This window comes from Enhydra lutris, unplaced genomic scaffold (assembly GCF_002288905.1).
Source record: "Enhydra lutris kenyoni isolate GAN:26980312 unplaced genomic scaffold, ASM228890v2 scaffoldscaffold105, whole genome shotgun sequence".
Lineage (NCBI taxonomy): Eukaryota > Metazoa > Chordata > Mammalia > Carnivora > Mustelidae > Enhydra > Enhydra lutris.
In genome coordinates, this window is record NW_019154189.1 from 947,080 (window position 1) to 961,510 (window position 14,431).

A 14,431-nucleotide genomic window follows, 5' to 3' on the forward strand; every position below is an offset into this window, starting at 1 on the left:
TCTCCTGAAGTTTTTTTTTTTTTTAATTTTTCAGTAGTTTTTTTTTTAAAGAAAACCAACCCAAAAATTACCAAGAAGCTTATCTCTCTCTGAATGGAAATGACCTACCAGTAAATGAGCCTACCAGTGAAGTATACGCCGAGAGTCATCTCCAGCAATGAGTAAACCACCGCCCTACTCTTTCACATGCTTTACTTTATGATCTAGAGCCCTCAGCCTTTTTATAGCCTGCCTTTAATTAGTATTAAATCCCTGATCTTTGACTCATTCAGCTCTCTTCTCAATTGAACCTTCCAAGAAGAAAGAAGACTGTTGACCAATTTCCCTTAGCTTTCTGCCTAATTCTCATTAGACCCACTTCTTACTTTCACTTGACTTCATTATCTGGTTTCCTTGGAGCTGACTTCCAGACCTAGTTGTAAAAGGCCACGGGTATGGGTCAGTTGGTTTTCTTTATGCTAAGCTCAGGGCCAGTCCCTGGGTTCATTTTTAAGTTAATGGTGTTTCTTTAGCAAATAATGGTCATGTGCTTCAGTTTCCGGAGCCTTGGACAAATTTCAGATTTGAATCCAAATGTGGTAACACTGGACTCTCCCTTTGTGTGAGAATACCACCATTGGTAGCTCTGCCTGCCATGCTGTGTTGGCTGTGAGGGAGGTGGGTAGTGAAAAACCATGAGAGACTCTTGACTCCAGGAAAAAACCTGAGGGTTGCAGAAAGGGAGGTGGGTAGGGGATGGGGTAACTGGGTGATGGGCATTAAGGAGGACACATGATGTGATGAGCACTGGGTGTTATATGCAACTAACGAATCATTGAACATTACATCAAAGACTAATGATGTATTATATATTGACTAACTGAATTTTTAAAAAAAAAACAAACGTAAGGTTTTGCAGTTTGGTCTAAGAAATCAAGACGGAGACAGAGTTCAAGGACAGCTTAGAGAGATGCAGCTTCTAGACAGGCTATTTTTAAAATATGTTTATTTCAGAGAGCAGGAAAGCAGGGAGAAGGGCAGAGAGAGAAGCTGACTCCCCACTAAGCAGGGAACCTGATGTGGGGCTTGATCCCAAGACTCTGGGATCACGACCTGAGCCGAATGCAGACACGTAACACATCAAGCCACCTAGGTGCCCCTGGACAGCATAATTTAAAGAGATTTAGGAAGCATTAGTCAACCATGAGTTCAATATAAGTCAGCAGTTGGGTCCAGAAGAAAAACTGTTAATAGCTAACACTTATTAAGGCTCAGAATAAATAAGACTTTAAGAGAGTTTTTTTTTTTTTTTAAGCTAAGTTGTCTTGAGACAGAATAAACTGGTTAGGATGTACAGTGAGCATCCCACCATTGGAGGTGATAAAATTTAGTAGCACTTGAAGACTATGATCTGGCAGGTATTCACAGAACACAGGAGACCATCTAAGAGGAAGTGCTACATGGTGTCTGACCTGGCAGTTAGAACTGCCTTCTCTGTGCCTCTTATTATTCAATCACCCCACACTTCAGTGTATTAGAAAAGAAAAAGACAATTGCTGTGTATGTCTTTTTCCTCCTTTTTTTTTTCTAATTAGTGCTGGGACAGTGAGCAGGTTAATGACCACAAAGCATGCTTAGTTTTTCTAAGGAAAGATTAGTTAAGACTGAATCATAATTCATCCTCTTGCCCTCTCTGTCTATTGTAACTCCACCAAATGGCTGGAATCTCACTTTATTTTTTTTAATGTATTGATTTGACAGAGAGAGATCACAAGCAGGCAGGCAGAGAGAGAGAGGGAGGAGGAAGCAGGCTCCCCGCTGAGCAGGGAGCCCAATGCGGGACTCGATCCCAGAACCCTGAGATCATAACCTGAGCCGAAGGCAGAGGCTTTAACCCACTGAGCCACCCAGGCGCCCCTGGAATCTCACTTTCAATCTGCTTTTCATAGGGGCAATTTGATTGGAAGTCAGATCAGACAAGCAGAGAAGACAGGGTAGGACAATATAAACTTTAACAAGTAGGCCATCCAAAGTCCCAGGAAACTGAGCCTAAAGTTGCACTTCTGGGACTAGAGGTTTTGAGAGGTAACCCATGTGGTGTCTATTCTAGAGAAATGTTTCATTTGTACTAATAATACTGCTAACATTTACTATAGGCCAGGAGTAAAACAGTTTATGTGGATAATTAAACCCTCAACAAACCCTCCTATAATTCTCCCATTTCACATATGAATAAACTGAGTCATTGAGAGAGTCAGTGAGGCTTGCCAAAGACCACTACTCAGTGACAAAACTAGGGTCTGAGCCAGAGTATAGATCCAGAGTCTTTTCTTAGCCACTGTGCTATATACTATCTGTATATCGTACTGGAGGAAAAGAATAGATATTATTTCACAGTGATTTGGGGTAGAGTTCTCTAGAAATATGCAGTAGAAGAGATGGCAAAGCTCTGGACCATGCCAGGTATAAGGTTCCCTTCTTGATCCTTGGCTGATTTTATCAGATTGGATACAAAAATAGAGCTATAAGAAAGATAGGAGTCTATTTCCCTTTTATGTAAAAAAAAAAATAGTCTGCAGGTAGGCAGTCCATGACTGCTGTGGTAGCTCAGTGGTCATCAAAAACTTGGGCTCCTTCCAACTTTCTGTTATCTCTCCCTAGGAGTAGGGACTTTTTCTTATGGTTCAAGATAACTGCTGGAACTTCAACCATCACATCTACATTCCAAGCATCAAAATTGAGTAAAGGCTAAAGAAGCATATGCTATCTTCCTTAAAGGAGGTTTCTGAAAATCTCTGCCCAGAATTTCTATTTGCATATCACTTGACTCATCACATAATCACCCATTATTGTAAAGAGATAGGAAATGTAATATTTTACTCAATGTGGCATGGGTTCCATCTGAAAATCAGGGCTCTGTTACTAAGTAGGGAGAGAAGAATAGATGTTAGGGTAGGCACACAAAACATTGGTTCTCTAACACATTGATACATCCAACTTGTACTTTTGTGTCTTCACAGTGACTACAGGTATGTGGCAGCTGCTCTGGCTGTCATGAGAAACGTGACTCAGCAGATCAATGAGCGCAAGCGGCGTTTGGAGAATATTGACAAGATTGCCCAGTGGCAGGCATCTGTCCTAGACTGGGAGGTAGGATCCTCATGAACAAGGGCACTGGGGAGTCTAAATAGCTTAGCTAGAACATCACATCTTCGCCAAAGATGGATGAAAAGGAATTAAATTTAAAGAGCAGCAGAAAGGATTTAGATTAGAGCCAAGGCAAAACTTTCTACGAATGAGAGGTGTTGTGTATTTGAGTAGCTTTCTAAGAAGGTTGGAAAAATCTTTGAGGCAACACTTCATTAAGAAAAGAAAGGTTCATCTCTTTGTGTGTTGCCAGGAAAACAGATTGGATCAACTCAGTAGACTTTTAAGCTCCTTTCCAGTCCTGGAGTTTTATCACCTCCAGGTGAACACTTGATTAAGAAGTAGTGTGTACTAATTCACTCCCAGACACAGAATATAAAGTTGGTTCTCTCTCTGGTGCAGGCCAACCAACATACATCTTTTTTCCATTGGTGAGATTACCTTGCCCTGACACATTTACTAGTTCTACCCAAGCTTGCACCCTTGAGGCCGAGGTCATCATTCCTGCCGAATTGACAGATCAAATTCTGTTTTTTTATCATTTGCTTATAAAAATAATTCCTGAAACCCTCCTATTTCATTGGAAACAGCCACAACTTCTCTGAACTCAGAAAGTCTTCAGTGAATGAGGTCACTAAAGACTTATTTCCTAGACACTCACTTGCAAAAGCTATATACAACCTAACAAATAAATTGAGATTTTGCTTCTGTTCATCCCACTGCTCTGTTGAGGTTCTTTGGGTTTCTGTTCAATAGAAACAGAGCTGTGAATTATAAGGCTTCATAGGTAGGTGTGTTGAGTATACCATTTAGTGTTTATTTCTTGTGCCCACCAAGAGAACCAGGGGTCATTGCATTTCACTTTCATCTCTCAGATGCAGATTGTGAAATCTGACAGTCTGTAGGCTAACGTAACCAAGATGGGAAAGGCTGGTCATGCTACCAGGAAGCGGTCAGAGCAAACTTAAGCTTCATAGTCACAGTGTAGAAGTTGAACCAGTTCCCTATTCCACTTGCCTCAATTCTGGTATCAGAATTGAGAATTGATTGAGAGGTAGTATCTCCCTAGCATTTCAAACAGTAGCACATTTTAAGAAGATTTTAAGAAGATTTTAAGAAGATTAAGCATCAGCCTTGCAAACAGCTATTTTACTTAAGTCCAGAAAAAAAAATCATCTTTTATTTATTCTGCTACCTCTGATCCTTCTTAATGTAGATGGCTGTTAAAGACCACAGTTCTGAGCATTTGGCATATTTTTTAGTCTTCTTTAAAGGATAATATTGCCATAAGAGTAGAAAACAGGAGTGATTGAGATGAAGAGAACGGAATGAATCTATATAAAGAGACCCTGTTGCTCTTAAGAGGAAACCAACACTGGCCCAGACTATTAGGGAATCATGGTTCTCCTTCCCTTGTGTCTGACTTACTTTGGCTAGTTGCCTGATCAAAAGCAAAAAGATAGACTAAATGACCTCTAACAAGCCCATCAACTCCAAGGGACTCTGAAATTGTGTCTGGTTATCAGGCCTCTTTTTCTCTACTCCTGCAGGGTTCTCTGTAAAAGGAGGTTCCCAGAAGCAGTTGTTTTCATATTCCCTGGCACATTTTCCCTCTTCCTATGCTTATGAGATCTAATTCCTCCATATGCTCTGAGCATCCAGTAATTGAAGGTAGAGCCATGGAGGACCAGCAATAGCTTGAAATTCCTTGGCCTATCCAGGGAACCTTATTAATACCAAACTCAAAAACACTGAACTGTGATTTAAAGACTCAACATCTAAGGAAGAATTTCATATGCTTTTGTCTAGAAGTGGGGGATGGGAAACAAAATGGCAATTTTGAGCCAGGATCAATGGGAGAATAGTTACTCTCTGCCTCCTTTGTTAGCATAATCATGCTAATCTCAACCAAGCCTATATGTATAACCCTGACACCCTGCTACTTGGTGAAGTCCTTCTTCATCTAATTTGGTAAGAAGAAAAATTCCTTATGGTTCCTTTTTCAGACTCTGGGTTCACTGTGGAATGTCCTAGCTCTAGAGGAAGCTTTTTTCCATCTAACCCTGATGGGTACATTTGAGAGGGCAGGCCTAAAGTGTCTTATGTTTGTCATATCTAGTCTTCAAGACTTCTAGAATGTCAATCACCAGGGCTTTTAGGGGACTACTCTCCCCATCAACAGTTCTGTCCAGGGACATACACACACGCACACACACACACACACACACACACACACACACATGTTGTAATGATGGTGAAAGTCTGAGAAGCCTATTCTTGACCAAGACCACAAAGCTAAAATTTTAATCTGTTCTCCAGATTCTCTCTGTGGTATTCTTTTCATTGCTGCCTACATACTCTTTTCAACCTTCTGCTTCCCACACCCCAGTTGCTTTCCTTTGTGATGCTGCAGGGACTTGTTTTTGCAGTAAAAGGTCCATATCTAAGCAGGCAGTAAGAATTCCTTGGGGAAAATATCCAAACCCTAGTATGGCTAAAGGTTGATGAGTACTGGAGGACCACCCTGAAAAGGCAATAAGACATATCCACTCCATGGCTTGCTAGCTATTGACATAAGTAGCCAAACCTTACTGGTTCCCTGGTAGAGGTTCTTTGTCTGTTCTACTTGTCCAAGCAGTTGCACAAGCAAAGAAAGGTCCCACCAGCTTGCTGAGGGCTGCTGTGGACAAGCCTTGCAAATCAAGAAAATGATTTATTGCCTTCCCCCAGAAGTTTGAACAAACAGGGTGGCTGTCAAAGCATCCACATGATAATTTCAGCTTTATTTGTCAAACTAAAAAGAAGAGTCATAGGGGAAATCTTCAGAGCTTAATCTACTTTGAAGAGGAATTGGGAAAGATCATTGAGGGTTGGCAGCATACAGGCAATTGATACCTACTCAGTAAATCAGAATATCTGAATAGAGAGTAGGAGGCCTTGTTTTATATCCAGACCTGATGCCCAGGGCTCCTAAAAAATAAATGGATGAGTAAAAGTATCATCCATACATCAAAGTAATAATCCATACCTTAGAGCGGCTGAGAAAGCAACAGGGAGAAGAATCTGTTCTCATAGACTGTAATTTTAGGGAAATTTACATTTCTAATATCTCTGATGCTGATGGTTGGTTGAGCTGTCACATTGCTACCCTTCACACTCATTAGATCCACTTGAAAGTAAGTGAAAAGGAACATATCCCTGGCAGCTTCCTTTTAATCTCCCCCCCACCAGAGATTTTTACCATGAGCCCAAATTTTTAGCTCATGTTTGAGAATTTGACTATATATGATTGTGGTGACATTACTCCCCTAACAGCCTGCTTGTGTAATACCCAAAGACCAGTTCCAGTTTACCACTGGATAATTCAATCCAAAATGTCGGAGGAAACGCAGACACCCAACATCATAGAAACAGAAAAACATCTATTTAAAAAGCTAAGGTAGTTTGATGAGGCATACTTCTGGGACCAAGAGATCAAGTGTAAAGCTGGCTGGATTTGTTATTTCCCTGCTATCCTGTGAATAGGCAGCATTGAAAATGAACTATATGAAAAGTAGGTTATTTCCCTTGTCCTTCTTTCCCTAGATCTGTTCAGGCTACAGCCTCACCTCAGAAAAATCAGCCTATAACTAGAATGAGGTGTTGGACATTGGGCTATTGAAATGAATGAGTGGCCTTGGTTTTACACTGGGACAAATACGTTCCAGGCAGAGGGAACAGTGTATGCAAATTCCTGGAGGAATGAAAGAAAACAGCATGTACATAGGGGAGGTGGCAATGGGAAGGGATTGTACTTTTGGGGGCAAGGCAAAGTAAATATATGGTGCAAGTGGGGTGGAAGAGGCAAAGGGTGAGAAATCTGAACTCTGAGAGGGCCATTTCCCTTGTATGATCTGATTTTTGCTCTCAAGCAGCCATGCGAAGTGAAACAAGCAGGAACTGTTGTATTATCCATTATTCAATTGAGAAAATAGATTGAGAGTGTTTAAGCTACTCCCCAAGGGTACAGAGTGAATTGATGACAACACTGGGCCCAGAACCCAAGTCTTTGGAGATTCTCACCTCATAAATCTTTCAAGGTAGCTAGTTGTTCCACTAAGGATTATCATTATACTGTTCTTTGGTGGCTTTGGAGGGAGTCTGGCCTGGATTCTGGATTCTGGATTCTGGATTCTTTGGGCAACTTACTTCCAATTTCTCTGATCTTGGTTTTGGGGGTAATAACAGTACATTCCTCATTGGGTTCTTGTGAGTATTAATGGGAATATGTGACATAGGATATAGAATGCACAATGATAATCAAGAGAATTTACAGTGTGAAGTGTACTTTCCTAAGCACTTTACATGTTTTAACTTACATAATCTACACAACAGCCAAATGAGATTGGTACTGTTATTACCTTCATTTTAAAGATGACAGTCAGTGTAGGGAATGCATTTTCAAGATGAGGAAATGTAGTGCAGCTCACTGTCATCCTCTCTAGGCACAATTTGACCCTTTCCAGGGTTCAGATTGTCTGCAATTGGCAGGACTTGGCTATAGCCAGCACCAGTGCGGAGTTGTCAGTGGTCTGCTGATCTCTTCCTTCAGAGCAGCTGGCCAGCCCAGAAACAAGATGGCCCTCCATCTCCCTCTAGATTCACAATCTTTGCAGACTCAAGCTCCACTTGAAGTTCACTCAGTAATATACTTTACATGTCTTTTATACTCTTTTGATTACCTTTTTTGTAGAAATAAAAATTGACCTTAGAATTAAAAAAAAAATGAAGATGAGGAAACTGGCACACAGAGAGGTGACATCAATCAGCTTGGTGAGCATAAGGGTGTTTTCTTTCTTCCTCTCCTCTCCTCTCTTTCTTTCTCTCTTCCTTCCTTTCCCCTTCCCTTTACTTACTCTTCCCTTCCTTACCCTTCCCCCTTCCCTTCCCTTCCCTTCCCTTCCCTTTCCCCTTCCCTTCCCATCCCTTTCCCTTCACCTTCACCTTTCCTTCCCTTCACCTTCCCTTCACCTTCCTTTCCCTCCCCTTTCCCTTCCCCTTCCCCTTTTCCTTCCCTTTCCCTTTTCTCCTTTCCTTTCCTTTCCTTTCCTTTCCCCTTTCCCCTTTCCCCTTTTCCCTTTCCCCTTTTCCCTTTCCCCTTTCCTTTCCTTTCTTTTCTGAGTTATGTGCTGCAAGTACTTAAAATAGGAGTATTCCTGGCTGGTACAGTGGGTGTAACTTTGAAAGTCATCCTGAAAAAAAAAAAAAGTCATCTTGACCAACTTTGTTTGGGCTTAGCCTGTTTTTATGGCTTTCTTTTATTTTATATATATCCAAAATGGACTGTAGCACATCTTCCTGGCCTGTCTCAGGGTGGGACATGGCAGAGAGGTACCACTCTCAGCTTCCCATACATATAACAGGAAAGCCCTGCATAAATCCCTCACCCTGAGAGCTTCGTCTCCCAGAAGTTCTGTGTTAGTATGTGGGCCCTTTGAGGATGAATGTTTACTCAAGTTCCAAGGAACCCCTGAAATGGAATCTGGAGTCACAGTATCTGTGAGCTTTCTTTTTGAGGTTATATTATTATAAAATATTTCCACTGAGCTGCCCTTTTTCTTCTCATCACTTAGACTGAAAAAAGTAGTATGCTAAAGAATACCATTTCCAGCTACCCCTCTCTTTGGCCCACTGCCCTGTCTAGGCTGTCCTAATTGTTTACAGGGGTAATGCAGGGATCTCCATCTCTAACCTTGACTTAAAAATTTGGGGTGCAAAGATGAGATCTTAACTTTGGAGTATCAGGGCTAGGACCTTAGAGATCATCCTCATGTACCACATTTAACATCTGGAAAAACTGAGACCGAGAGACAGGAAGGGACTGACTGGTCTAGAGACAGCATAATGTAGTGGCAAGAATGAGTATACTTTCTGGAGCCACAGAATTGGGCTTGGGTCATGGATATCTAGCTAATGAGCTGGGTGATCTTAGCTGATCACCTGACATTTCTTGGACTATAAAATGAGAGTAAGACCACCTCCCAAGCTTCTTGTATACCTCAGAAGAAATAGAGCAAAAGTATGTAGTAAATGTCTGATGCATATAGGTGTTAATATATTTTTTAGAGAGGGGGAGGGGGGTGAAAGGGAGCAGGAGAGAGAATCTCAAGCAGGATCTACACCCAGCATGGAGCTCAACATGGGGCTCAGTCTCACAGCCCTGAAATCATGACCTGAACCAAAATCAAGAGTCAGAGCCTCAACTGACTGAGCCACCCAGGTACTCCATAGATGCTAGTATTAATTCTCCTGCATCCTGGACCACTGATTTTTATCCCTATCTTTATATAGGTCCTGGAACACGCCCTGTGCCCAGGGCTTTGGTATAGTTTGCTTCATGTTCCATGAGTTCTGTGCACAACCTGCATTAGTTTCCTCCACTGACTGTAAGCTTCTTGAGAACAGGTGCCAAATCTGCCTTGGCATCTGACATATATCCCATGTACCTCTGACCTAGCAGAGTTACTGTGAAAAAGGGGCCTTAGGATCTCTGTAAAATTGAAGAACTGAATTAGCTAGAAGTCAGATGTGTTGGTACTTTTTTTTTTTTTCCTGACTATATAGCAAGAAGAGGAAGTGGTTTCAGGCTATGAATAATATGGTTGTGAAGTTTCCTATTTCCTATTCCTATTTAATCAATGTATTTTAATAAATTGACAGAAGAAAATAATTTTAAAAGACTGAATGTATTCTCTCTTTCTCTTTCTACCATTGTCTCCTTCTTGCCCTCCCTTGTCCCCTTTTTTACTCCTTTGGAAAGCAGAGAGACTTCTATTATTTCCTTAGGCTTACTCTTCAGGTATAAGAAAGAGACTAAAAGAATAGATCTGGGATGAAGGACTGATGCAGAAAGAGAAATTAATAGAGAAAAAGACAAGGAAAGTGAGAGAGAGAGAGAGAGAGAGAGAGAGAGAGAGAGAGAAACCTCATGGAACCAGAATGAACCTTGGTGCCTATTGGGCTAGAGAGCAACTGGCATAGAAGGAATATAGCAGTCCTGAGTGGTAGGGCTCATTTGGCCCAAGGGTGAACAAGAGTATGGGTCTTTGCCACTCATGGAACCTTTTAAGGATTCCCAGGAGTCCTCTCTATCCCTCTTTCCCCGCCAGGCCTTTTCTGTGCTCCTCTTGCCCCAGTCTATGCCCAGTTTTCAGTGCTTCCAGGCAGGTGACAGGTCCATCCCTTCTGCCTGGCTCCCTCTCACTATCACATGTTCTTCCCAGGGTGAGGACATCCTAGACAGGAGCTCGGAACTGATCTACACTGGGGAAATGGCCTGGATCTACCAGCCCTATGGCCGGAACCAGCAGCGGGTCTTCTTCCTGTTTGACCACCAGATGGTTCTCTGCAAGAAGGTAATCCCAAACCCTTCTTTCTTGAGGGAGATGGGAAATGGGCACCTCAGGAGCATCAGACCCTCCTTCTCCATTATCTCCAGCTCCCAATGAAGTGGTCATTATAGTAGGTGGGAAAAGATGCCAGTGGCTTCTAATTTTGTGACTACTTCTTTAACTTTTGCTATTTTTCCCTCTTTGTCAATTTTTCTTAAAAAAATCTAGAATAAGACTCTTTGTTCTCTTTCTTCTTGTCTTCTGTGATGGCTGTCTCTGCTCCACTGCATCTTATTGCCCTGTTACTTGAATTATGCATGTGTTTTGTTATTTTCTTCCAGAGATGATTATATTGGAAATTATTTTGCTGCTTTGGGGAATTTTTCTTTTTCTTCTCCTCCCCCCCCCCGAGGAGAGGTAGAGATCCCCTTTCTTTTCTCCTCAGTCACCCACTAATATTCTACACCTCTGAAGTTGTCCCAAACAGCTTTTTCTCTGTATCCATTGTTTTTAATTATACCCTCCTGGACATACTCTGTTGTCCTCTGTTTCATAACTACTAGTTACTTATGTTAGTTCCATTGTATTTTAGGAGGATCAGACACTAAATAGAGTATAACAATGCTGGAGGGAAGACTTCTTCTGTTCAAGGAACTTTCTGCATTGGGCCATTTCTTCTTGTACTGAAGGGCCAGACTTGGAGGATGAGCGATTTGGAACTCAGAAATGTAACAATAGCAACAGAGGTTAGGGAAAGAACAGAAAAGAGATGCAGATTTGAAACCAGAACATCTGGGCCCTAGGCTCTACTGTCTCTAACCTTGGGCCAGTTTTGTTTTGTTTGTTTGTTTGTTTTTAACTTTATGTTCATATTTTCCTCAGCACCAAATCAGACTGATGATAGAATTCATCTCAGGATGTGTTGAGGAGGACCACCTAAGGTAGTGGGAAGCAGTGAAGTATAGTGCTAAGAGCATAGGTTCTAGGGCCAGCCAGAAAGGTACCAACTTTTCCCATGAGCTGTGTCTTCTCTGTGCCTCACATTTGCAGAATGGAAATCATAATGGTATCTACAGAGAAGAGAAGTTGTGAGGGTTAAATGAAACAATATAGTTGCAGTGCCTGGCACATAGTATTTAGTAAATGTTAGCTATTGATATTTTTTTAATTACTGCATATTTGGTGTTACTGTTCATTCATTCAGCAAATCTTTTGAGAGACAGTATATGCAATAGTTGAACAAGCACAGATTTTTGAGCCAGGTAGTCTGGACTCAAAGCCCAACTCTACCATTTAGTAGCTTTTGTTCCTGAGTAAGCTTCTTAACTGTTCTATCTATAGTACCTCATAAAATGGGGTTATAACAGTACCCAACTTGTAGGATTGTTGTGAAGATTATCTGTTAATAAGTGCAAAGCATTTAGCTGCTGAGGGATGAATGCATGAAGAAAATGTGATGCATGCATACAAACAAACACACACACACACACACACACACTGTGGAATATTATTTAGCCTTTAAAATAGAGGAGTGCCTGTCATTTGTGACAATACAGACGAACCTGGAGAACATTATGCTAAGTAAAATAAGACAGAGAAAGGCAAATACCTTATGATCTCACTTTATGTGGAATCTAAAGCAGTTGAAGTCATAAAGCAGAGTGGTGGTTGCCAGGGACTGGTGGAGATTTGGGAAATTGAGAGATACTGGTCAAAAGGTGAAAACTTTTCATTATGCAAGATGAATAGATTTTGGTGAGCTAGTGTACAATACAGTGCCTAGAGCTAACAATACTATATTGTGTACTTGAAATTTGCTGAGAAAGTACATCTTAAGTGTTCTCATCACAAAAAAGTAACCATGTGAGATATATATGTTAATTAGCTTGATTGTGGTGATCATTTCACAATGTATACATATAACAAAACATCACAATGTATATCTTAAATATATATAATCTTTGTCAGTTATACCTCAATAAAGCTAGGGAAATGAAAAGCATTTGGAATAGTGTCTAGCATATGATATATGCTAAGTGTTAACTGTTACCATTGTTGTTGCTGTTATTATTCTGTTACTAAGAATGTACTCTAGGGGCGCCTGGGTGGCTCAGTGGGTTAAAGCCTCTGCTTTCGGCTCAGGTCATGATCCCAGGGTCCTGGGATCGAGCCCCGCATCGGGCTCTCTGCTCAGCGGGGAGCCTGCTTCTTCCTCTCTCTCTGCCTGCTTCTCTGCCTACTTGTGATCTCTGTCTGTCAAATAAATAAATAAAATCTTTAAAAAAAAAAGAATGTACTCTACATGCTGGAATGAAATAATGAGAAAAATAATTCCAGTCCCATCCCTATGTGCTTTCCTCAGGCTCTGGAGAGAAAACCCAGGGTGGTCAAGGCTAGGGGTGGGCAGTAACTGGGGCCCCTCTCTAAAAAGACCTTACTGATAAGCAAGTGAGATAGACTACAGTCCCTAAGAGTTGCATTCCCCTGATTGCAGCATCTGTCATTTATACAAAATGTTTGCAGTGTCTTACTAAACCCCATGAATACCCAGTGAAGTCAAATTCAATTATCTCCCAACTGTTTGAATTATATAATGTCAGGAATTGGAGTAGGCTCCTTGCTGGATCCATGGCTAGGCTTGGTGCTTTTCTGCAGACTGCCAGGGACCTTCTGGAGAAGCACTGGCACCCTTGATATCCTCCACCTTCGATGACTGTAAGGGAAAAGGAGGAAGGCTGGCACGCTATTAGGCAGGGAACTTGTGATGACCTAAATAGCATCTGTGGTGAACACATATTCACCATGTGCCTATGAAAGCACTCAGACCACCATTAACATGTGGCATTTGGGCAGCCTGGTCCCAATGAGACCTTACACAACCAGGACTCCAGAGGGCTTTTTCCCCTTGCCATGTCCAGAAGCTGAGCAGAGAAACTTCCGAGGCTTTGTCAGCTGTTTTTCCCTGGGAAGCCCCTGAGTGAGGCAAGAGCAAGGAGGGTATACTACTTCAGCACAGCTTAATAAACAGACTACAAGTTGTGAAATGGAACTAATGTAACTCAGGAGTGTTGTGGCCGAATTTAAGTTGTATAAGAGTCTTCATTATCAGTGCTAGCATTCAGAAAAGGGAAACTGCAACAACTTGAGCTAGAGATGCCTTCAGGGAAGACTTGAGGAAGAAGAATGTGTAAAATTGACCTGAAAGCTGGAATTGGATTGGAATAAGAGGTATTGCTGGGGCAGGGAGGACACATTAGTGTGAGCCTAAGTATAGATCTGCGACCACCCCCACCCTGAAAGGATAAATGGAATTTCCAAGGACATAGAGGTAGCTATGTAAAGTTTAAAATATTCAGTTACTTTTGCTTTGATTTATTTTTGTCACAATATTTAAATTATTTTGAAAGTTTAAATGGATTAGGAAGAAAAAATTGAGATTTTTAGGTCCATCAAAGGAGTTTTGAAGGCTTACCAAAAAAAATTAGTCTGGGTGTGCCTGGATGACTCAGTTGTAAAGCATCTGCCTTCAGCTCAGGTCATGATCCCAGGGTCCTGGGATCAAGCCCTGCATCAGACTCCCTGCTTGGTGGGGAGCCTACTTCTCCCTCTCCTACTCCCCCTGCTTGTGTTCTCTCTCTGTGTCAAATAAATAAATCTTTAAAAAAATTATTCTGGGACCAAGAAAGCTCGGCACCATATTTATTAGACAAGGCTGGCCTCATGACCTGGAAATTGCGTGTTTAGATTTGAGGTTTACAAACATTTTTAGAGAAAATTGAGGTGCAGAGAGATAAAATGGCTTTCCCAAGGCCATAGCTAGTAGGTTAAGCAGCTAGGAGTCTGTATAACTCACACTCTTTCCATGTGCGTTGCATGCTGCTTTGTGGCCTTGGCTACAATTTTCTGATGGGATTTTTTTGAACAGTATGTCATTC

General features: G+C 41.5%; 1 protein-coding gene across 1 annotated transcript in view; it reads left to right on the forward strand.

Moving 5' to 3' along the window:
- LOC111139391 (Cdc42 guanine nucleotide exchange factor 9) overlaps nt 1–14,431 on the forward strand; it is a 157,964-nt gene that overhangs the window by 102,978 nt on the left and 40,555 nt on the right. The window contains exons 6-7 of the mRNA XM_022491637.1: nt 3,000–3,129; nt 10,389–10,520. Coding sequence (XP_022347345.1) covers nt 3,000–3,129; nt 10,389–10,520 — 262 coding nt within the window. The remainder of the gene's footprint in view (nt 1–2,999; nt 3,130–10,388; nt 10,521–14,431) is intronic.